This window comes from Ursus arctos, unplaced genomic scaffold, assembly GCF_023065955.2.
Source record: "Ursus arctos isolate Adak ecotype North America unplaced genomic scaffold, UrsArc2.0 scaffold_4, whole genome shotgun sequence".
Classification (NCBI taxonomy): Eukaryota; Metazoa; Chordata; class Mammalia; order Carnivora; family Ursidae; genus Ursus; species Ursus arctos.
In genome coordinates this window covers 6,626,544-6,651,240 of record NW_026623056.1, presented here as the reverse complement: position 1 = coordinate 6,651,240, position 24,697 = coordinate 6,626,544, and the positions used below count along the sequence as shown (strand labels likewise).

General features: G+C 42.0%; 1 protein-coding gene across 1 annotated transcript in view; it reads left to right on the top strand.

Moving 5' to 3' along the window:
- NCEH1 (neutral cholesterol ester hydrolase 1) overlaps window positions 1–24,697 on the top strand; it is a 59,494-nt gene that overhangs the window by 23,775 nt on the left and 11,022 nt on the right. The window contains exons 2-3 of the mRNA XM_026498468.4: window positions 18,198–18,426; window positions 20,408–20,477. Of these exons, the coding sequence (XP_026354253.1) occupies window positions 18,198–18,426; window positions 20,408–20,477 (299 nt within the window). The remainder of the gene's footprint in view (window positions 1–18,197; window positions 18,427–20,407; window positions 20,478–24,697) is intronic.

Here is a 24,697-nt window from a genome sequence, read left to right as displayed (position 1 = left end):
GGAGGCTTTTAGCAGCTCGGGTATCCTCATGGAGGACATTTGTTTATGACCAGCTGCACGTGGAAAAAAAATTTTTTTGTTTTTGTCTGTCCCAGGGAGCTCACAATTAGTTATTGCTATTATAGATAACAGATATGTGGATAAAAAAGAATGCAAAGTAATTTTTTAAGGCTCATTTCAACTGTCATGGGTGTGTGTGTGGAGAAGAGTGAGATAGGAACAGGACTGAGAAGGAGATGTTGCCAGAGAGAGAACGGTGCTGGTGAGGAAGAGCTGGAGGAGAGGGGGAGATGGAGGGTGCCTCTTCAGCCTGAGTGGTCAGAGCTAGACTGTGCTAGAGCAGCTGACCCTGGGCAAGTCATGTATCCTATCCTTTCCAGGCCTGAGTTTCCCTTTGTGTAATATGGGGGCCAAATGTCCATTCCAGATGTAAAATCTTCCAGTTTTCTGATACAGGTTTGAAACTACATTGACTCTTGAGTGTCAGGTGAGGGTGATGGTTAAGGGATCTGGAACCAGAATGTCTGGTTCAAATCCAGCCCACCAGTTCTTGCCTGTGTGACTTGGTCTGAGACTCCCCCAACACTGAGAACAGTGACTGGCAGAGAGCAGGTATCAGTACGTGTGAGCCATTATTCACCTTGATGTACCGTGAGAGGATGTAGGGGGCTTTTGGAACTAAGCAAACACCTTGGCAATGTAGAACTATTTGTCTTCTGGGTCATAGTAAAAAGTAAACAAAAAGTTTTAGCAACTGGAAAAAGACGAGCCTATCTTTTTTGTGCTCCCCCAGATTGAATTGCAACCCTGGGAGTGAAAGAATAAAGTGGTTTTAGGGTGAAAGGGTTAAGGTGTCAGATCCCTCAATTCTAGGTTACCTTGCTAATTGAACGGCAGGGAGATTCTCCCCAGGTTTGCTTTGTAGCTTGTAATGAAATTCTTAGATGATGCTAAACCAATTTGAAATTTTGTAATAGAGCAATCTCATCAGAGAATCCTACTGTTACATAATTCTATTTGTGTTTCACAGGTTGGTGTAATAATTCTCTCCAGTACTTTGCTGTATGGAGAGAGTGCAGCTGTGCCCCAGCTGAATTTGTTTGGTCCATGCCTACTCTGATAAAAGTTGGTTTTTTGTTTTGTTTTGTTTTACAAAAATAATACTGAGTAAAAGAAATAAGAGAGGTGTGGGAAGGGTCCCTGACCAGATGGCGGTCTGCCACAGACCTGAGCAAGGCCTTTGCCGATTCAGGACCTTGGCGGAGAGGGAACAGCAGTAAGTAATGTGGATTTATGCCTCACGTGCAGTGTTTTTCCTTTTTTATCTCGTAACTGGGGCCCACAGAACTTAGGAAGCTTGCCCAGGTCATGTAGTTAATAAATGGTAGAGCCAGGACCTGTCTTTTTGCAAAGTCTGTGCTCTTTCTTCTCAATCATTTTTCCTTAATCCTTTCTGCCTTTGTTCAAAGAATTTCAAGGCAGGGATAATATTCTTCACAGACTTTTCTTCTGAGGAAGCCTTGAAGATGGGGTTTATATCAGTTAAAGAGCTCTGCTGAGTCCTTGTATAGCACTCAGTTCAGGAACATGCAGCTGGTGATTTAGCCCGACTCTTCCAAGCTAATGTAGCAAGACTACATCATATGACAGGCTAAAATGCCATGAAGACCTGACATAAGCGAATAAAAAGAGGTAACATTATGAGCACTTCTATTCTTTTTTCTTTTTTTTTTAAGATTTTATTTATTTGACAGAGAGAGACACAGCGAGAGAGGGAACACAAGCAGGGGGAGTGGGAGAGGAAGAAACATGCTTCTCGCTGAGCAGGGAGCCTGACGCAGGGCTTGATGCCAGGACCCTGGGATCATGACCTGAGCCAAAGGCAGATGTTTAACGACAGAGCCACCCAGGCATCCAGCACTTATATTCTATGCCAGGTATCCTTTAAGAAGCACTATAAAGTAGATATTATGATCTCTCCAATTTTATAGGTAAAGAAACTGACTCAGACAGAGGTTTGGTGAATTGCTCAGAATCAGCCAACTGAAAGTGTCAGAACCAGGATTGAACCTTAGCCAACTGACCTCATAGTCCACACCATAAAACACTATGCTGTGCTCTGAATGAGTAGGAAAAGGGGAGGGGTGAAGTAGAGGCAGGGGAGTGTTCTCCATGGGATGGGTACAAGAGTACAAGAGCTTGTACAACAGTACAAGAGCTTTACGGGAAGTGGGGAAACCCTGATTTATAGCTATTGTTGATTTCTATTATGTAAATATTCCCATCATGGCCAATTTCAAACTACTGACCTGATGTGAACTGACTTGTAAATTAGGAGCTGGTTATAGCACATCACTGAAGGGCATTGCCTAAGAGAGTAGCAGATAGAAAAATAAGGTTATGCAAGTTATGCTTGAATACGCTTAAATCTAGAGAACTGGAAGTACAAGTGGTGGGGTGGTGAGAAATGGGGCTGGCACGTAGAGTGGGATCAGAACATGCCAATCAGAGGAGTTAAGATGGCGGAGGAGTAGGAGACACCTTTTTCAGCCTGTCCTCTGAGTTGAGCTGGATAGGTACCAGACCAGCCTAAACAACCACGGAACCAGCCTGAGACGCAGGAAGACGCATCTAGATCTCTACAAATGAACATCTCCAGCGCTAAGTATTGAGGTACGAAGTAGGGAGCCGTGAAACCGCGCACAGATATCGGAAGATAAACGGAAGGGGAGGGAGCCGCCTCATTCAGGCACCGGGAAGCGGCAGCCACCTGCATGAGAGAGCGGGCGGACTCACGGACGGCACCCGCAAAACAGCAGACTGAGACTGTGAGCCGGGTGCGCGCGCCACCAGGCATCTTGCGAAACACCGGAATCCCGGTGCGCTCCCTGGATCCAGACTGAGACCGGGAGCTTCTGGAGCGGGGTGGCTGGCGGCTGGCGGCATTAGAAACACAAAGGACACAGACGCACCGGCCCTGGAAGTGAGGGCTGGGACGCCGGGTGTGGGGCGCACATCCCGGGACGCTCCAGGGTTGAGCAGCACCAACAGAAACAGAGTTAAAGTGGCCAGAACATTAGTAGAGAACGGGCCGCAATCCCTCTGTTCTGTGACAGAGGCTGAAATTCGGCCTCTGCTGCTCTGACTCTCAGAAGAAGCACAGCAGACCGCCAGGGAAAGCCGCCAGAGAACAAAAGCCTGGAAATACCGGCTCACAGCGTGCCCATCCCCATCCCCCCTCGCAGGGGACACGGAGACTCTACCCAAACAGGGTTGCCTGAGTATCGGCGCCGCAGGCCCCTCCCCCAGAAGGCAGGCTGAAAAATCAAGAAGCCCACAACCCGGGCGCCTGGGTGGCGCAGTCATTGAGCGCCTGCCTTCGGCTTAGGGCGTGATCCCCGCGTTCCGGAAAGGCGTCCCTCATCGGGCTCCTCCGCTGGGAGCCTGCTTCTTCCTCTCCCACTCCCCTGCTTCTGTTCCCTCTCTCGCTGGTTGGCTGCCACATAAATAAATAAATAAAATCTTTAAAGAAGAAGCCCACATCCCTAAGATCCCTATAAAACAAGGGGCACGGCCTGGGACCCAGTCAATAATTTGGGCTCTGGACAACCCCGCAACCTCTCCTCATCAGAATGACAAGAAGGAGAAGCCCCCCCCCCCAGCAAAGAAAAGACAGTGAGTCTGTGGCCTCTGCCACAGAAGTAACGGATATGGATGTAACCAAAGTATCAGAAATGGAATTCAGAGTCACGATGGTCAAAATGATGAGTTGAATTGAAAAAAGTATTAACGAAAAGGTTACTGAGAATATAGAATCCCTAAAGACAGAAATGAGAGCGAATCTGACAGAAATTAAAAATTCTATGAGCCAAATGCAGGCAAAACTAGAGGCTTTGATGGCCAGGGTCACAGAAGCAGAGGAACGGGTTAGTGAATTGGAGGATGGGTTAATAGAGGAAAAAATGAAAATAGAAGATGGTCTTAAAAAAATCCACGCCCATGAATGTAGGTTACGGGAAATTACTGACTCAATGAAACAATCCAATGTTAGAATCATCGGCATCCCCGAGGGGGTGGAGAAAAACAGAGGTCTAGAAGAGATATTTGAACAAATTGTAGCTGAAAACTTCCCTAATCTAGCGAGGGAAACAAACATTCGTGTCCGAGAGGCAGAGAGGACCCCTCCCAAGCTCAACCACGACAAACCTACGCCATGTCACGTCATAGTGCAATTCGCAAATATTAGATCCAAGGATACAGTATTGAAAGCGGCCAGGGCAAAGAAATTTCTCACGTACCAAGGCAAAGGCATCAGAATTACGTCAGACCTGTCTACACAGACCTGGAATGAGAGAAAGGGTTGGGGGAGCATATTTAAAGCTCTTTCAGAGAAAAACAAGCAGCCAAGGATCCTTTATCCAGCAAGGCTGTCATTCAGAATTGATGGAGAAACAAAGCCATTTCAGAATCGCCAGTCACTAACCAATTTCGTAACCACAAAACCAGCCCTACAGGAGATATTACGGGGGGTTCTATAAAAGTAAAAAGGCCCCAAGAGTGATACAGAACAGAAAGTCACAGCCAATACAAACAAAGACTTTACTGGCAACATGGCATCATTAAAATCATATCTCTCAGTACTCAGTCTTAATGTGAATGGCTTACATTCTCCCATAAAACGCCACAGGGTTGCAGATTGGATAAAAAGAAATGACCCATCCATTTGCTGTCTACAAGAGACTCATTTCAAACCCAAAGATGCATTCAGACTGAGAGTAAGGGGATGGAGTACCATCTTTCACGCAAATGGACCTCAAAAGAAAGCTGGGGTAGCAATTCTCATATCAGATAGATTGGATTTTAAACTACAGACTATAGTTAGAGACGCAGAAGGGCACTATATTATTCTTAAAGGAACTATTCAACAAGTGGATATGACAATTATAAATATATATGCCCCCAACAGGGGAGCAGCAAGATACACAAGCCAACTCTTAACCAGAATAAAGAGACATATACATAAAAATACATTAATAGTAGGGGACCTCAACACTCCACTATCAGAAATAGAACACCCTGGCAAAAACTAAGCAAAGAATCAAAGGCTTTGAACGCCATACTTGACGAGTTGGACCTCATAGATATACATAGGACACTACACCCCAGAACCGAAGAATACTCATTCTATTCTAATGCCCATGGAACATTCTCAAGAATAGACCATGTTCTGGGACACAAAACAGGTCTCAACCGATACCAAAAGATTGAAATTATCCCCTGCATATTCTCAGACCACAAAGCTCTGAAATTGGAACTCAACCACAAGGAAAACTTTGGAAGAAACTCAAACACTTGGAGACTAAGAACCATCCTGCTCAGGAATGACTCGATAAACCAGGAAATCAAAAATCAACTTAAACAATTTATGGAGACCAATGAGAATGAAAACACAACGGTCCAAAACCTATGGGATACTGCAAAGGCAGTCCTAAGGGGGAAATACATAGCCATCCAAGCCTCACTAAAAAGAATAGAAAAATCTAAAATGCAGTTTTTATATTCTCACCTCAAGAAGCTGGAACAGCAACAGAGGGACAGGCGTAATCCACGCACGAGGAAGCAGTTGACAAAGATTAGAGCAGAAATCAATCAATCAGAAACCAGAAGTACAGTAGAGCAGATCAACAGGACTAGAAGCTGGTTCTTTGAGAGAATCAATAAAATTGACAGACCACTGGCAACACTTATCCAAAAGAAAAGAGAAAGGACCCAGATTATTAAAATTATGAATGAAAAAGGAGAGGTCACGACCAACACCATTGAAACTGGAAGGATTATTAGAAATTTTTATCAACAGCTATATGCCAATAAATTAAGCAATCTGGAAGAGATGGAATCCTTCCTGGAAACCTATAAACTACCAAGATTGAAACCGGAAGAAATTGATTCCTTAAACAGGCCAATTAATTATGAAGAAATTGAGTCAGTGATAAACAACCTTCCAAATAACAAAACTCCAGGCCCGGACGGTTTTCCTGGGGAATTCTACCAAACATTCAAAGAAGAAATAATACCGATTCTCCTAAAGCTATTTCAAAAAATAGAAACAGAAGGAAAGCTACCAAACTCATTCTATGAGGCCAATATTACCTTGATCCCCAAACCAGGCAAAGACCCCCTCAAAAAGGAGAATTACAGACCGATTTCCCTAATGAATATGGACACCAAAATCCCCAACAAGATACTTGCTAATAGAATCCAACAGTACATTAAAAGGATTATCCATCATGATCAAGTGGGATTCATACCTGGGATGCAAGCGTGGTTCAATATTCACAAATCAATCAGCGTGATACATCATATCAACAAGAAAAGACTCAGGAACCATATGATCTTCTCAATCGATGCCAAAAAAGCATTTGACAAAATACAGCATCCTTTCCTGATTAAAACCCTTCAGAGTGTAGGAATAGAAGGTACATTTCTCAATCTCATAAAAGCCATCTATGAAAAGCCTACTGCAAATATTATTCTCAATGGGGAAAAGCTGGAAGCCTTTCCCTTAAGATCAGGAACTCGACAAGGATGCCCACTCTCGCCACTATTATTTAACATAGTACTAGAAGTCCTTGCAACAGCAATCAGACGACAAAAAGGGATCAAAGGTATCCAAATCGGCAAAGAAGAAGTCAAAATGTCTCTCTTCGCAGATGACATGATACTCTATATGGAAAACCCAAAAGAAGCCACTCCCAAACTATTAGAAGTTATAGAGCAATTCAGTAACGTGGCGGGATACAAAGTCAATGCTCAGAAATCAGTTGCATTTCTATACACGAATAACGAGACCAAAGAAAGAGAAATTAGGAAATCCATCCCATTTACAATAGCACCAAAAACCATACGTTACCTTGGAATTAACTTAACCAGAGACGTAAAGGGTCTATATTCTAGAAACTATAAATCACTCTTGAAAGACATTGAGGAAGACATAAAAAGATGGAAAGATATTCCATGCTCATGAATTGGAAGAATTAACATAGTTAAAATGTCCATGCTACCCAGAGCAATCTACACTTTCAGTGCTATCCCGATCAAAATACCGAGGACATTTTTCAAAGAACTGGAACAAATAGTCCTTAAATTTGTGTGGAAACAGAAAAGGCCCCGAATCTCCAAGGAACTGTTGAACAAGGAAAAACAAAGCTGGGGGCATCACAATGCCGGATTTCGAGCTGTACTAAAAGCTGTGATCACAAAGACAGCATGGTACTGGCACAAAAACAGACACATAGACCAATGGAACAGAATAGAGAGCCCAGAAATGGACCCTCGGCTCTTTGGGCAACTAATATTTGATAAAGCAGGAAAAAACATCTGGTGGGAAAAAGACAGTCTCTTCAATAAATGGTGCTGGGAAAATTGGACAGCTACATGAAAAAGAATGAAACTTGACCACTGTCTCACACCATACACAAAAATAAACTCCAAATGGATGAAAGACCTCGATGTGAGATAGGAATCCATCAAAATTCTAGAGGAGAACATAGGCAGCAACCTCTACGACATCGGCCAAAGCAACCTTTCTCATGACACATCCCCAAAGGCAAGAGAAACAAAAGATAAAATGAATTTATGGGACTTCATCAAGATTAAAAGTTTCTGCACAGCCAAGGAAACAGTCAGAAAAACTAAGAGGCAGCCCACGGAGTGGGAGAATATATTTGCAAATGACACTACAGATAAAGGACTGGTATCCAAGATCTACAAAGAACTTCTCAAACTCAGTACACGAGAAACAAATCAAAAAATGGGCAGAAGATATGAACAGACACTTTTCCAATGAAGACATACAAATGGCTAACAGACACATGAAAAAATGTTCAAAATCATTAGCCATCAGGGAAATTCAAATCAAAACCGCACTGAGATACCACCTTACGCCAGTTAGAATGGCAAAAATAGACAAGGCAAGAAACAACAATTGTTGGAGAGGATGTGGAGAAAGGGGATCCCTCCTACATTGTTGGTGGGAATGCAAGTTGGTACAGCCACTCTGGAAAACAGTGTGGAGGTCCCTTAAAAAGTTAAAAATTGAGCTACCCTATGATCCAGCCATTGCACTACTGGGTGTTTACCCCAAAGATACAGACGTAGTGAAGAGAAGGGCCATATGCACCCCAATGTTCATAGCAGCAATGTCCCCAATAGCTAAATCGTGGAAGGAGCCGAGATGCCCTTCAACAGATGACTGGATTAAGAAGTTGTGGTCCATATATACAATGGAATATTACTCAGCTATCAGAAAGAACGAGTTCTCAACATTTGCTACAACATGGACGGCACTGGAGGAGATAATGCTAAGTGAAATAAGTCAAGCAGAGAAAGACAACTATCATATGATTTCTCTCATCTATGGAACATAAGAACTAGGAAGATCGGTAGGGGAAGAAAGGGATAAAGAAAGGGGGGGTAATCAGAAGGGGGAATGAAACATGAGAGACTATGGACTATGAGAAACAAACTGAGGACCTCAGAGGGGGGGTGGGGGAATGGGATAGACCGGTGATGGGTAGTAAGGAGGTCATGTATTGCATGGTGCCCTGGGTGTTATACGCAACTAATGAATCATCGAGCCTTACATCGGAAACCGGGGATGTACTGTATGGTGACTAACATAATATAATAAAAAATCATTAAAAAAAAAAAGTTCAAAGGATTTTCTAAAGTTAATAGGTAGAATATTTTAAATGGGGAAAAATAAATTTGTGTGTACATGTATATAATTATTATGTGGAGTTTGCTGCTGATGAAACTTACAAAAATCAATGAGCTTTCTAAGGTTCAATTAGATACTTTCTAGAAAGAAAGTTTAAAAAACTGTTCATTTTGAGGCTTTAAAGACCTCAACTAATAATCAGGTGATCTTAGAGAAATGTCTTTCCTTTTGGAGTATTTTTCCGGCGAAGCATCTCACGTTATCCTAAGAGCTTAAGCCATAGCTTTTTATTCATCGGTCTTTCCTGAAAGTCCACAGTGTGGGGGGTACTATGGCCAGATTTAGGGGAAACGTGACCATACAGGAGATAAACCCTTGGAACACAAGTTCATCTGCGCCAGTTCCATGTCTTGGATACTAAAAGTAACTTGGATAAATTAAATCATTTCAGTAATGTTGCTTAATGAATATTCCTTTTGAACCCTTTACTGTACCATTGCTCTGATTTTTCATTGTTTTTGTCACCTATGTAAAACTAATAAAACATTAAAATGTCAAAAAAAAAAAAAAAAAAGAACATGCCAATCAGATTTTTCTCTGTAGGAACCTAGAAGTCAATGGACGGTTTTTAAGCAGCCAAGTAACATGATTGACTTTTCAAGGCAAGCACTCTAACAGCAATATGTAGCAGGTAATAGAAAAAGAGTTCTCTAGTATTCAAGTTAATAGGCAAATACAGGAAATAATGAGCGTCTAATCAAGGCAGCAGTGTGTGTTGGTGTAGAGACTAGTGGTAAAGCAAGACTCAGAAAATGTTGGCAGATGGAATTGACATGAATCAATGATTGGATATCATATGAGAGAAGGGAGAAGCTGAAGAAAATATCAACGTCTGTAGCTTGGAAGCTAGATTTATGGTTAGATTATTAATTGAGAATTTAATGGAGTTGTTGGGTTGGAGGTGAAGAAGGGAGAGTAGAACATGTTAATTTTGAAGAATTTATAGGCTAGATCCTGTATATGGTTGGAAATATGAATCTGGAGCTTAAGAATGGTAGATCAGGGACTGGAGATAGAAATCTAGAAGTCATTAGCGTATGGATGGAGGTCAGAGCCATCTAATTTAATAAACTGCTGGTAAGCACTTCCCATCTGCTGAGCATTGAGCCATAATAGTACATTGACTTGCTTAGGGAAAGCAAGAATTGTAAAACTGAATGAAATAAAGAATGGAAACTTGGGCAACACCATCACATAAAGGACCAGTGGGCAGGAGAGGAAGAAATAATCAATAAAAGAACTTCCCCCCAAAGGAATTCATTATTAGTATGGCAAAAGAGACAAGATATTGGAGAAGTTAAAGGGGGAGAGAGTTTCAGGCGCCTGGGTGGCACAGTCCTTAAGTGTCTGCCTTCAGCTCAGGGCGTGATCCCAGCGTTCTGGGATCGAGCCCCACATCAGGCTTCTCTGCTAAGAGCCTGCTTCTTCCTCTCCCACTCTCCCTGCTTGTGTTCCCTCTCTCGCTGGCTGTCTCTCTCTGTCAAATAAACAAATAAAATCTTAAAAAAACAAAAAAAGGGGGGGGGGAGAGAGTTTCAAGGAAGAGCAAATTGTTGTTAAATGCCCACAGAGAAGCCAGGTAGGTCATTGGTGTTGGCAATGGGAGTCGTGGAGTCATTAGTGAACCCAATGAGGCCAGTTTTGTCAGAGGTATGGGGCTGGGAGTCAAGTTGTAATGAGTTGCCTTCAAAGAGAGCAAGCAGTCTTTGAAAAGCCGCTGTCTGCTTTAGGTAAAGACAGAACTGATCTCAGCAGAAGTCAACTTCTAAAGATTCATCTCAGCTTCCTTCCCCACCTACCGCAAGCTCACCCCACGGCCTCCCTCAAGGCCGGTCCTTCCGAGGATCTCTTTCTTCTTCCTCCAGTGTCTCAATTCACTTGTCTTTTTTTTTTTTTTTTTTCCTCCTGTGTAACTTTTGTCTCCCCTCGTTCACAGGCTCTTTCCCTACAACCAGGCTCAAGTCTCTCTCATCTAAAGCAAAACAAAGCAGGTTTTCTTTACTTTCCCTTAGCCTGTTACCTTACAGCTTTCCTAATCTCTACAGTGGAAGTATTTATCTTCGCTGTCTCTATTTCTTCACTACCACTCACTTTGCAAAGCAATACCGTCTGGCTCCCAGTCCTATCTCTCTAACTAAATTGGTCTTATTAGGTTCACCAGGTTCACAAGTGATCCCATGACCATACTGCCAACACCCATGACCTGCTTGGCCTCCCCTTAGACGTTTAACAACTTGCTCTTTCTTGAAACTGTCTTCCCCATTAACTTCGCCAGTCTCTTGTTTCTCTTGCTATGCTAATAAATAATTCTTCCTCTTTCTTGGGGGGAGGGAGGATGGAGTGATCTTTTAAAGACGGGTTCTTTCTTGTCTGCCCACTGTCTGCTTGAAGTGATGGTGTTCCCAAAGTTTCCGTTTTTATTTTATTCAATTTTACAACTCCTGTTTTCCCTAAGGAAGTTGATTTTCCCGAAGGAAGTGGAATTTACTATGTGGCTGAAAGCCTTCCAAAAATGGTGCTCAGACGGCTCCGCCCTTTCATCAGAGTTGGGCTGAAATGGAGATCCAGCCTCAGCAAGTGAAGGAATTCTTTTTATACTTGTAATCTGGGTGGGAATAGGAAAGAACACTTTGATGACTTTCCACCCCTGTTGGAGGAAAGCGATGGCAAGTATTTGTGAAGCAAAGTGTGGGTGGTGGACGGAAGACTGAAATGTGGAACACCTGTCCCACAGCCACGAATATCTGTGTGCCTTTTCCCACCCTCCTTCAATCTCCAGCCAACTGAACATTCATTAACACTTAAACTCAGCTGATACAGCCTCCGTCTCTTCTCTTCCAGGCTGGGTCACATACCTTTGTACTTTAGGGTACCATATCTCTGTTCTTGAAGTTTCTGCATCGTATCCTAATCATCTGTTGTGAACATCTAGGATGTCCCCATGTTTGTGTGGTGCTTGAGTTATTAACAGTTACTTCTGACTTCTTCCGCCAGGCCTGAACTCCTTGGATCTCTGACCCATCCACCTAAATGTTCCATTGGCTTTAAATGGAACAATTCTGAAATGGAACTTATCTTACCTTCCCTGACTGTTCTTCTGCCTGTATTTTCTGCTTCTCACACCCCAAGTGAAGACCCTCCAGTAACTTTGAATTCTTTCTCTATGTATCCCACCGGCCTGCCCACCTGATCCCAGTCCCTCCATTCTGTCAGCAGGTGCCAAGGCCCATTAACTCTGCCTCAGTGATCTCTTTTGTATATGTTTCCTCCTCTGTATTCTCCTGGGGCAGACATTTTTCCCTCCTGTGGAGAATTGCCAAATTCTTACAGCTGTTACCCCTGCCTCCAGTCTCTTTTCCCACCAATCTGTTGTATACACCACCGCTGAAATTCTTCCCAAAGTATAGTCTCACTAAAAAAAAAAAAAGTGTCCGAGAATATTTGCTATTTCACCATTGACAACTAGGGCCTACACTTAAAAGCATTAATCTGCCACTATCTTTCAGCTATACCTTCAGTCAGACTGGATTACCTCTACACCGGAACTTGCAACTGGTGGTCCTCAGTCCAGATGTGCCTGCAGGCGTGTTTTGTTTTGTCGGCAACTAAAAAAAAAAAAAAAAAAAAAAAAAGTAGTATGAATCAAAGCTTTAAAATCAGAGGACTTTCCTTAGAAGTCTCAGAGAAAGTTCAGAGAACTGTGAAAGCTTAAGGAGAGATGGAAATTTGGGGAAAGGGAGGGAACCAGACAACATTTAAATTCTTAACCACTTAGGTTCTCAGTCCATCTTTTACCCACCTTTGTGTTCTTACAGCATATAGCAGAGTCTTTACATATAGTAGGTGCCTAATTAATACTTGTTGAATTATAATTGTCTGACCTTTGGTAGTTTCTTGCCACAGACATTATGGATTTTTGTAAAACAAAATTTCTTCATTAGTGAATCACTTGGGCTTAAGTGTGAGTCATATAATTTGTGTGGCAATAAAAAAATCTGCATTTAAAAATACACTCAAACTTCACAGTATTTGAAGAATATGACCATAATTTTCATGCAGATATTCCATGATTTTTTTTTTTAAGAGGCGGGAAATAGACCAGAATCTGAATAGGAGAATTTAAAAGCTGTTTGACAGCATAAAGTGGCCATCACTGGTAAAACTGGAGAACCACTGAGAGAATTGAACTTTGAATATGGGAAATGAAGCGTGTAGTGAGTTACAATAGATGTTTTAAGTATTTAATGTGGTTGGTTCATGTAGAAATTTGACCACAGGCTAAGTTATTGAGAAGGGAGCCCAACAACGAGGGTCTTGATCCCAGGACCCCGGAATCATGACTTGAGCTGAAAGCAGATGCTTAACTGACTGAGCCACCCAGGCGCCTTCAAATGAACTTTTTACAGATAATTATTTTACATCTGTTTAACCCATAATAATTTCAGAACTTGGTAATCAGCGTGGTCCTAAAAACAAATGTACATAATGGGAAAAATGATAGTCTCAGCTTCCCTAGAAACACTGGACTGTCTGTCCCTGGGCTCACATTTTTTCCTGCAAAGATCTCTGGATCAGGGGAATAATAATATTAATAATAATAATAATAATATCCAGGGGCGCCTGGGTGGCACAGCAGTTAAGCGTCTGCCTTCGGCTCAGGGCGTGATCCCAGCGTTCTGGGATCGAGCCCCACATCAGGCTCCTCTGCTGGGAGCCTGCTTCTTCCTCTCCCATTCCCCACCCCCCAGCTTGTGTTCCCTCTCTCGCTGGCTCTGTCAAATAAATAAATACAATCTTTAAAAAATAATAATAGTAATATCCAATTCATATAAAGCTTAGTATGTGCCAGGTGCTGCTCTAGGTGTTTTTACCTTTTTTCAGCTTCACAACTATCTTTTGAAGTAGTTAGCATTTTATAGATGAGAAAGCCAGACACAGAGAGGTTTAGTAACCTGCCCAAGTTCCCACTACTGGTAACTGGGGGCGCTGGGCCTTTCACTCAGGCACTCTAGGGCTGGAGGGTGTGCTGTTGACCTCAGCGCTATGTGTGCCTCTTAGGTCGAGCCTTTTATCTCCACACTCCCCCGCCTCCACTTGCCTTACGTACCTGGCCTTCCGGGAGGTCTCTGAATTATAGCACTTGCCCAACACTTTTACATCTTGGTTTCCAACGCTTTTTTTTTTTGCTACCCATGCTTCATCTTCCATTAAGCCACAATTTAGGCTAGAAGCCTTACCGGATTTCATCCCAGGAAGAACAGACAGAAATAATTCCTTCCTTCTCTGAGCTCGTGCAACCTTTTATCTAGCTCTCCCTTCGTGCTTGTATTGCTTGGCTAACATTAGTTATTATTTACAGATCTTGGTTCTCCTCTATTTCCCCAAGCTCCTGAAGACTGTCTCTTTCTCCCTGCCTTAAGCTTCCCTGCCCGTGGAATCGACTTCATAATTTACATGTTGAATGCGTTAACAGAGAACAACCCCATTCACAAACGTAACAACTAACTTGTATGTTGATAAACAGAGCACAGCTTCCGCTTTGCTTCCTTTGATTCTTGCTTGTCCTTTGATCTTCAGCCATTGCGCGTGGGTAGGGAGCCAGTGGCCCACCTTTTCTGTTGTGTCTGGTTCCACTGTGGTATAATGAGTATCCTCATCCCTTCCATGTCCTGAGGCAGAATTTCTCCCCTAGATCCTGGAATGGTTATGGGGGCAAGTTTTAAGACCCATAGCACTGCCCTAGAGTACTTCAACTGGCCAGGAATTGGTCAATTCTCAACCTGTGGGGCTTTGAAAACTTGGCCTGCTTCTTTGTGCTACTGGAATTTTCCAACTACTTCTAAGGAGATTTCAGGAAACTTTGTTAATTCGAGAATGTTTTTTGGGGTGGATCTGAATCCCACTTCACAAACTCAAGGATGCAAGAAATAAAACTTCATCTGTATTTTGAGTCTACGTTTTTAAGGTAGAACTTCATTCCCATAAATTTAGGTATTCCCCTAATTGCTGTTTACTTTTAGGTTTCAGAGGGCCTTATACAATGTTGAGGCATAATGAGTGGGGGGAGGCCATCTGGGTACTCATCCTTAGCTCACGTCATTTTTCCACATCATTGTTCCCTGTGGTCTTTGGTGTCTGAGTCCTACACATTGTCCTGGAATATCCTTTGTTCTAATTTACAAGAGCCCTTTGAGTTCATTAATGCTCTCCTCTATTCCCATTGGATCCTTGAAAGCATATAATGGGCCATGGCTAATGGAAAGGTGGTCTCAGGTCCATCTGTGAGACACTCATGCAGCCCTTGCCACTTTTATGCCTTTTTTGGAATATGGAATCATTCAGCTGCCCCTGTACTAGTGGAAGCCTGAGGAACTCTCTGAGGCCATTTGAGGCACCATCTTCTTAGACATAGCTTGCAGCCACTCTTCCCTAGGGTCTTGCCTCCTTCCAAGGTTCTGTCTGGGCACAGGGCATGTATCTACTAATGTCAGATTCCACAGACATATCTGGGGGTTGCTGTGTCTCAGGATTCTCTTTTGACTGGGTTTGAGATATCAATCCATACATTCCTCACTTCGTCTCCAATACTTTCTCCTCCCCTCTCCCACTACTTAGTTTGGAGAATCATTTTCTATTTTAGGAGACTTCTTATTCATCATGTGATCTTCTAAATCGATGTCTAATTTTTGGTTCTCCAAAGGATATAGGCTTTGAAAATCAAAAGTATGAAGTCACTCCTGCTTCTTTGCTATTTGTTCTCATACCGCCTCCCAGAAGTAACAACTACAGAAAGATTGGGATGGTAGGGGAGCAGTGAGAAGAGCTAAGGGAAACAGTACGTATCGGAGAAAAAAGATAATATTTATAATTTTTTCATGCCACATGATATCACATAGACATGTGAATGTCATCCCATCCTGAATAGGACTACCCTACCCTAGCACTGTAGGCACTCAGACAGTGATAACTATTATTAACAATAGTTAATACTGAGAGTGGTTGGTGACAGATTACTGTGTGAGTGTCTCTGTTTTCAAATTTTGAAATAATCTTGGTATATTCTGGAGGATAACTATTTTTCATTCTCTGATTTATCAACGCAGTTCCAAGCATCAGCACCGCTTTATTTTAGCACCTGTGTGACCCTATCTTACTCCTTTCTGCTTCTCTGTTTCTCCCATATAAACTGTCCCTTTCAAATCAACACTTCTGCTCCCACCTCACCCTGCCAGTATTGTGAGCAATGCAGATAGTTGTTCAGAAATTCTGTTAGTGTGAATGATCGTAAGCCGACCTGGCAGAGGTATTTTGGAAAAGGTATGGACAAATTGAGTCATGTCTGCATGCACTCAGAGCCTGCAGAGCATAAAGGAAACTGGAGGTAGGCTGCCTGTAACATGAACAATCTTCTCTCATCTGTGATATAAAGACAATTCACCTGTTTTGCAGGTTTCCTATAGTTGAGGAAACTCATATATACTTTGTCTTAAGTATTCAGTGGTCTTCATTTAACTTAAAAAAAAAAAAATAGTCCAGAAAGTAACACAGCCAAGCCTGCGATTGCTTTGTTTATATTCATCATTTCATGCCTGTCAAGCTACTTGTTCTGTGAGAAATGGAATGGTTCCTGTGTGTTCTCTGTTAATTGATAATGATATTGACAAGGGTTTATGTGTGAACTCTAGAAATCTTAGTGAATGCAGTGATGCTTAGCTATGTCTTGGTGGAAATCAATATTCCCCAGTAAGGCTGACATTTTACCACGAAACTCAAATGATGATTGCCTTTTCCCAATTTGCCAAGGACCTTATATTAATGGTTCGAATTCTGCGTGTGTGTGAATTTATTTCATATCACACACATTTGTTTCATAGCAAACACATTATGAGTTGTTTTAACTTTTTCAATAAATTTGGGCAATTGATAGATACGGAAATTGAATTATTTTATTAATATTTATTTGCTCTGCTGCTATATTGCCAAGAAGCAAATACTAATGAAATTACTGGCCTAGCTCTTCATGGTTAGATTAATTGCCTGTTGTTTTTGTTTTTCATAAACACTGGCCAATGGTTTTATAATGCAGTGCTTTCCAACTCTTTTCATGGCTGGGCATATGTATACCATAATAATATTTTATATGGGACACCAGGGTAAGGGGCTCTCAGGACCTTGGCTTCCCAGGAGTGAGGGGATCAGTATTACAGCACACCAGTGCACCCCAGGCATGTGCTGGAAGCCGTATTATGGTGTAGCACAGACTTTTTATAGTCCTGATTTTTGCTACTAGTAACATTGTTTCCTTGACCTTATGATGGCATTACATATTTCACTAATCACCAGTGTTCTGTTTCCTATTTTCCAGAAGGGCACTGCTACTCTCTAGCTGTCCCTCTACCCTAGTTTGAGAGCCACTAAGAGATACAGTATCTAAATCCATGCATCTGTGCCAGGGAAGTTTCCAATCACTCTTTGACACTTGTGAGCCTCTCTAGTTGGACAAGTTACTGGCTGTCGGATGGCTTCCAGTTCTCTGGCTTTGAAAACATGGCCATTAAGTCTTACAGGGAGGTCAGTTTTATAAGTGCACTCAAGAGGAAGACCTTGTATAAGATGTGGAAAGAGGGGAATACACTCTGTAGGGTCTTTGCTGGGTGGATGACTTGGGTCTCTTCTCTCTTTGCTCTTTCTCTAACCAGATAACTTCCTGCAAATGCTTAATGCCGGAGCTCAATGCCCTCAGGTTCAAAGGGGAAGTGATGGCAGACTGTTTATTCCTTGCACATTTCTGAAAAGCTCCTGGTAATGTCTGAGGTGTTCTGCTTCTCAATGCTGAGGCCAGAGTTACCTCTACTCCTGGCCTCTCACACACTCATTTCTTTCCTCACTCTCAAAACAACAGACATGCTTAAGTATATAAGGTGCAAAACACTTTCAAAATACTTACAGTAAATATGAAACTTCCATATTTTTTATTGACATTTAAATAAAGTATTCTCCCTCCATTCCTAGTAGGTTGTTGGAACTGTGATGTGCTAATTGAGAGGGGGGAGTAAAGGACTAAATCCTAAAATTCACAAGTGTTAGTTTTCAGTCCCAGAACTACCACTTATCCAGCTAAATGTTCATGTTTGCTTAATTTCTAAGCCTTCTTGGTAAAACGGACTGATTATACTTGTCCAATTTCCCTCTCAGAACTGATCCAAAAAATAAGATCTCATGTATGAAAACACCTTGCAAACGCTAAAGGCAAAAAGCAAATATAATTTGTTATTGTATTAAAAGTGGCCAGTGAGTCCTCAAGAATACTGGCAATTGCTTATAATAATTCAGACACTGGGAGTTGGTGAATGTGGCTCTGGTGATGACAAGGTTGACTGGTGTTCTCTCCCTCTGTATTCCCTCCCTCGTCCTGCAGAGCAACCTGATACACTGCCTGGGCCTGAGCCATCATCTGCTCGCACTGAATTTTATCATCGTTTCTTTTGGCAAGAAAAGCGCATGGTCATCGGCTCAGGTGAAGGTGACCGACACTGACTTTGACGGTGTGGAAGTCAGAGTGTTTGAGGGCTCCCCCAAGCCAGAAGAGCCTTTGAAACGCGGCGTTGTTTACATCCACGGAGGAGGCTGGGCTTTGGCTAGTGCAAGTATGTCCTAGTCACCTTCGGGTCTTTGGGGGCTGTGGTTGGCCCTGGGAGAGATGTGTGATTGAGTTTGACTTCCTTTCTGGTAAGGAGAGGAGGACCGTTTGCCTTGGTTCCCTTGAACAGTGTCAGTTACTCCTATTATCCCAGCAGAATTATTAATAGTGTCGCCTTCTCACACTTGAAAGGGTCCTGTCTTGGATGATTAATTATATGATTACCCTACATAAAGGTTTTGCCTATTTGTTTATTGCTTGTGAATTTAGGCAGACTCTTTTGAAAATATTTCCTGTGACCTAAATCATAGGCTAACTTATGCGAAGTGCTGACAATAGCTTTCAGCACCAAAACAAGTCGAAGTTTCACTGGGCCAGAATATGAGGAAATTATCTGCAGCTCTTTCGCGACTTGTGTTTTGAAGACATTTTTCTATGAAGTAGGACCTGTATTTCTGAATGTACATGTTAACTCATCCACATTTCATCTGCTAATGAAAACGAAGATGAAAATAGAAAAGGTATACCACTATTAAAAGGAAACAATGTTGCAAAAATTCAAGAATATTCTCTTTGTTGTTTGATAACTTTCATGAGCAGAACACATTCAAAATGGCAGGCAGCCAAGTGAAACAGCCCAGCAGAAAGCATACTAAGGAGGAAGTAAGGGCCTTATCTCTGCCTGTAATTATCATGGAGCTACTTTCTCATCTTCAGCCCAAAGCTACTGGCATCCCCTATGGCTTTTTTTTTAAGGTTTTATTTATTTAAGTAATCTGTACACTCCATGGAGGCTCAAACTCATGATCCTGAGATCAAGAGTCACATGCTCTTCTAACTGAGCCAGCCGGGTGCCCCAGCATCCCCTAGGTTTAAAGTTAATGACAACTTGTTCCCGTTTGTTTGTGGGTTTTGTATGTTTGTTTGTTTGTTTTAATATAGGCTCCGCACCCAGCGTGGATTCTGACACAGGGCTTGAACTCACCCAGGCACTCCTTGTTTGTGTTTTTAAATAGCATTTTTTTAATGCGGCAAAGGCCAAAAAAGCATACCTTTTTCTAGTAATCCCATTTCATATTCATTATTTATTCTTTTATTCATGGATTTGTTCATGTTTTCAACAGATGTTTATGAAGTATGTAAGTTTGTCCAGGACTGAGGGGTTTCCTGGGGTGCAGGACTTCCAATATTCGAACAGTTATGTACAAATCTATACCTGTGGTTATCCTAATGTGTGCTAGGGGAGGAGGATACAGAAGTGAATAACAGAAATGATCGCGTCTATAGTATTGGATACTTGCCAAGTGAGACATTCCCTGAGACCAGTAAGTGTAAATAGCATGAATAGCATGGATTACAAGCCCACCTGGCCTTGTCTACATGATTTTGACTGGTCACTTCTGCCAGAGGAAGAGCTTGGGCTGGAGATGCTAGGCAGATGGTTATGTAGTTATTAAAATTGTTTCTGTCACTGCAAACGTTTGGATCCTCTTTCTAAGAAATGCTAAGACTTCCTAAAATTCTAGTTTTTATATGTTGGCTTAAGCAGAATATGCTGTTCTTCAAATTGGAAGAATTCAATTGAATTGCAGCAAATGAAAGTATTAATACAAAAATTTTGTGGTTCTAAGGAGGAAACTGTTTATTTGCTGTGATTTTTGGAAGGCTACAAAATCAGAATTAATTTGGTGCATTTCATATAGTCTATTATGAAATAAATGTCTAGTTAGTTAAAAACCCATTCAAGGGTAATCTAATGTGGACTTCCTATTATTCTATACTAATTACATTTTATCAGAAACCAGATGGAATTTACATCTGTATATGTAACCCTATTAATGAGACATATGTTCACATTTGCTTATTTATTATTTTTTATTATTAATAACTTAAGTCCAAGTCTAACCGCAATCCACAATGAGCAGAATTTAAGAATGGATAGTATTGAAGAACTTGCTTAATGCTGATTGTTCCTTTGTCTCATTTAGAAATCCGGTATTATGATGAACTGTGTGCAGCAATGGCTGAAGAACTGAATGCTGTCGTTGTATCCGTTGAGTGAGTAATTAAGCCTAGTCATAGTGGGGTACCTGGGTGCCTCAGTGGGTTAAGTGTGCTGGGCGTGGAGCCTGCTTAAGATCTCTCTCACTCTCCCTCTGCCCCCCACATCCCCTTGCATACTCTCTCTCGCAAAGAAAAATACTAGTCATAGAAAAAATAGTTTTTAGGAAGGGATCTTAGATAACCATCTACTTACTTTATTTTACAAGCAGGAAAATACAGGGCAAAATACAGGTCCAGAAAGATGAAGGGGTTTGCCCAAGGTCACATGAAATGATTCTGATATAACTTGCAATTTCTTGAACTAGCTTTATAACACCTCGAATTATCTTTTTATTTTAGTTTTGAAAACTTCTGCAAAAGGAATTAACTGAAACTGAGAAAAATATGCAATCAGTTATCTACAGCAAATAATTTTGTTTACTGCCTTTTAAAATTGAAAAACCAGTCCAGAGTTGGAAAAGTCATTCCCCCTGGAGTTCCGTTCTGTAACTCAGACCCTGTAAATAGAATGTGTTCAACGAATCCCAGTCGATGCAGTTATTGTCGTCATTATTACTAATAGTATTAAGAAGAATATGAATAAGAATTATAACAGTTGCGGTGATGGCGATAACACAAAATAATGCCGCTTCTTCCGTGGCAGGCCCTGTGCGGATGCTCTTACACGCATTGTCTCTCCTCCTTCGGATCCTTGTTCCAAGATCATCCTCCCGGCAAGGCCTTCCTTGACACTGCTATGTAAAATTGCAACCCACTTTTCCTCTGTTTCATTTTTCTCTAAAACTGTCATCAACCTCTGAGAGACCATATATTCAACTTATTAGGTATTTATTGTACTGAGTTGAAATAGATGAAGTTCGTTCTCCGGAGACAGAAATTTTCGGGATTTTGGCCTGTTTTGTTCATTGTTAATAATTGGTGCCTGGAAACATCGCTGGCAGATAGCGAGTTTCGATCAATATTTATGGAACGAATGAATAGAGTCTTTCTTAATTCTCATATACATCACCCAAGATAAATATTTTGATATTTTTTCTCTTAGATGAGGAAATGAGGTTGTGGAGCTAGCCAGTTATATAAATAGAGAGAGGCATGAAGCCCGCGTCCTGAGGCCCCTATACTATTTTGACCCAGTATCCAGCCAGTATTGAAGGACGCTGATAATGCCGAGTGACAGGGCTATGATCACATCGACCACCTTCCATGCTCCAAGCTTATCCAGAGCTCCTCTTCCCTCTGCCTCTCTCTGCCTGCTGTTCTTCTGTTCATGGCTCATCCCCTCTGTGCCCCTGCTTCAGATCTGAGACCTAAGAGAATCCTTTCTTCTGCAATCTCTCGGAAGGGCCGTCCTCCCAAGTCATTGGGCAGCGGTGATCCTTGAACATAAGGCTTAGAGTCCCGCAGAGCAGTGCTGCAGCTGCCTCTTGAGCAGATTTGCCTCCTAGACAGCTCTGGACAGCTCCTGGCCGGCCCTGGCCTCTCCGCAGGCCTCCCAGATCAGCGAAGGACCCACGGTACAGTTTTGTAATGCAGGAACCTTCAAGTGAAGGCCTGCGTCTAGCCTGGGCAGCCAGCCAGCCAGAGGACAGCAGGGTCTGCTTAAGTAGCTGGGCCCCATTATGGAGCAAGGCCCTACAGCTCAGAGCTGAGGAACCAGCCTCAGAGACCTTCCAGTGGTTTCCTGTGTAGCTCCGGCTCCTCACAGGCCTAAGGACAGGAGGGAGACTGCGCCTGCTTTACTTGGCACCATGAGGATTCCCTACACAGGCCTTACCATCCAGGCTTCAATGTAAGCAAGGGGCAACATGTCTAAATTCTTCCTATGTGCCGGTCTCCCCCTGTGGGCATCTGTCTCACATAAAATAGGTGTTCTTTTAAGTCTAGGCTTATCATACAACACAGAAGGATAGCTAGGATGTTTTTAAGATTTCTTTTAAATATGGAAGGGACTGCTTTCATCTAAACTTCCCATTGTGCCCCGTCTCTGTGGTGTGGTATCCATAAGTTTATCACTGGGACCCATCACAGGGGTAGGCAAGTACCCATGACCAGCTGACCTCAGGCAAATCATTCACTGTCATGTGCAAACTGGGCAAAGGAATCCTTCTTGTGTGTCTAGAATGTGAGCTACTAGGAAGAGAAATCCTGTCTTCCTTCCTCTGGTTCCCATCACCCAGTACAAGACTTAGAACATATATGCTAAGTAAACATACTTTGAATTAGGTTAATGACTATCAGTTTGGACAATTGAGCTAAAAGGGCTGCAGATACTCTAAAACACTAGACAAGTCTGGAGGATTAGCGCTGTAGCCCATAGACTTACAAATTTATTTATCAACACGTGTTTGGAGCTCACAGCACACTTCTTTGCAGAAGTCAAGAGCTACGGTGGTTAGAATCCAGGCTAACCGGCTCACAAAGAACCACATAACCTATGCTCTAGTTGAGGTACGGCCAACATCATGTGATCGTGTTTCTTTTGGAAAGTATATTCAGAGGTCTAACTTGGGAACATTATTTCTTCTCACTGCTCATCTCTTTCCCCTTTCTTTTATTCCATAAATATTTATTGAATTTCTGTTATGTGCCAGTTACTATGTTACACTCTGCTGACATCACAGTGTAAGATAGACATAATTCCTGCCCTCGGGGAGTTTACAACCTAGATGAGAAAATAAACAATGAAAAAGCAATGTTAAATTGTGATAAGTGTTGTGAAGTAGAAAGCTAAGTGGTACGGAGGCATCAAATAGGTAAGGTCTTACCTAGTTTGAAGGGTCAGAAAATTCATGTCTTGGAGTCAGCGATGTTTGCATTGAGCTCCTAAGAATGAGCAGAATCTAGTTAGACAAATCGAGTTGGTCCTGGGTGTTCAAAGTGGTGTAATGAGAGGGCTTGGAGGAAGGGGAGGAAGCAGAGAGCACTAAGGGAATGAAACACAAGAGAAGACAGGTGGAGAGATTTCTGGTGCTGACAAAGGAAAATAAGAAAGTAAAGTAGATGTCCTTGAGAGTGTTAGGAGGATGATAGACACTTGGTTCTCCTGGAATTCTTCTAGCAGGAGCTGTCTGGGGACAAGTGCTCCTTATCTTTTAGGCCCCTGGGAGTTGGGGGGTGGTGGCATGGATCAGCTTCTTATGGGATGTGGCCCTGGGGAGGATTCTAACCTGAGGAAGCTGGTAGGCAAGGGTTGGGGTCAGCCCCAGTAATGGATCGCTCCCACGCAGCCAGTACCAGGAGCTGGCATGCCCCCATTTGTGCTGCTGGTGGGGGCACACCCACAGTTCTGGGGACAGACCCAGCAACTAAGGTAGATAAGGTCTCAAGTTATAAAATGAGGCCCTGCCTCTGCTCAGTTGTTTCTGTAACACCATGCTGTTTTTACATATTAATTGCACAGCAAGTATTTGTTAAATAAATACAAAAGTTCATCTTATACTACCTAAGATATGTGGATGTATCCTCATATAATCTGTGAATGTCCAATTTTATATTCATAAACCTATTTTCATAAATTTTAGTGCAGTTGAGCTATAACATTGTACCTTTTTACCTGTAGCTTATATAATAAGACACAGTACTGGAACCATAAGATGTAAGAGAAAAGGAAAACTTAATTTCTTTTTTTTTTTTAAGATAAAATGCAAGATAATAGCAAAGTAGGCATGCGGGATATTATTAAATTCTATTGAATAAATCTATTTAATTCTATAATTAAATCCTACAAGGCATTTACATTGCTTTTTTGGATATGGAAAACTGTTTTAAGTTGCGTTTTGCTTTTAATTAAATCTTTACTATACTCAAACTCTCTATTTTATGTAGACGGAGATCTAGTCCCGTTCCATCAAATGTCAGGTGGCCTTGTGTGCAGAGCCCTTAAAACTTTACAGGGCTGTAAAGAATGTTGCTGAAGTAGATGGAAGAGAAGCTGCAGCACCTTTCTAAGTTTGCTGCTAACAGAGTTAGCAGCAGTGGGATTTTTATGCTTCTGTTGTTTTTAATTCATAAAATTAGATGAGTGCAAGCTGACAAAATCACAGTGCTTTTAGGAGGCCCGATACAACACGCATCTCAGTAAATAGTTGTACGAATAAGGTACTCAAAAAAACACAGAGTGAATGGTGACCTGGCTGTGGCTTTCTCTCTGTTCCTTTTCTGCTCTTCTTCTGAGTCCTGAGCTGAGAAATCTTCATGCATCACTCCTATCTGGG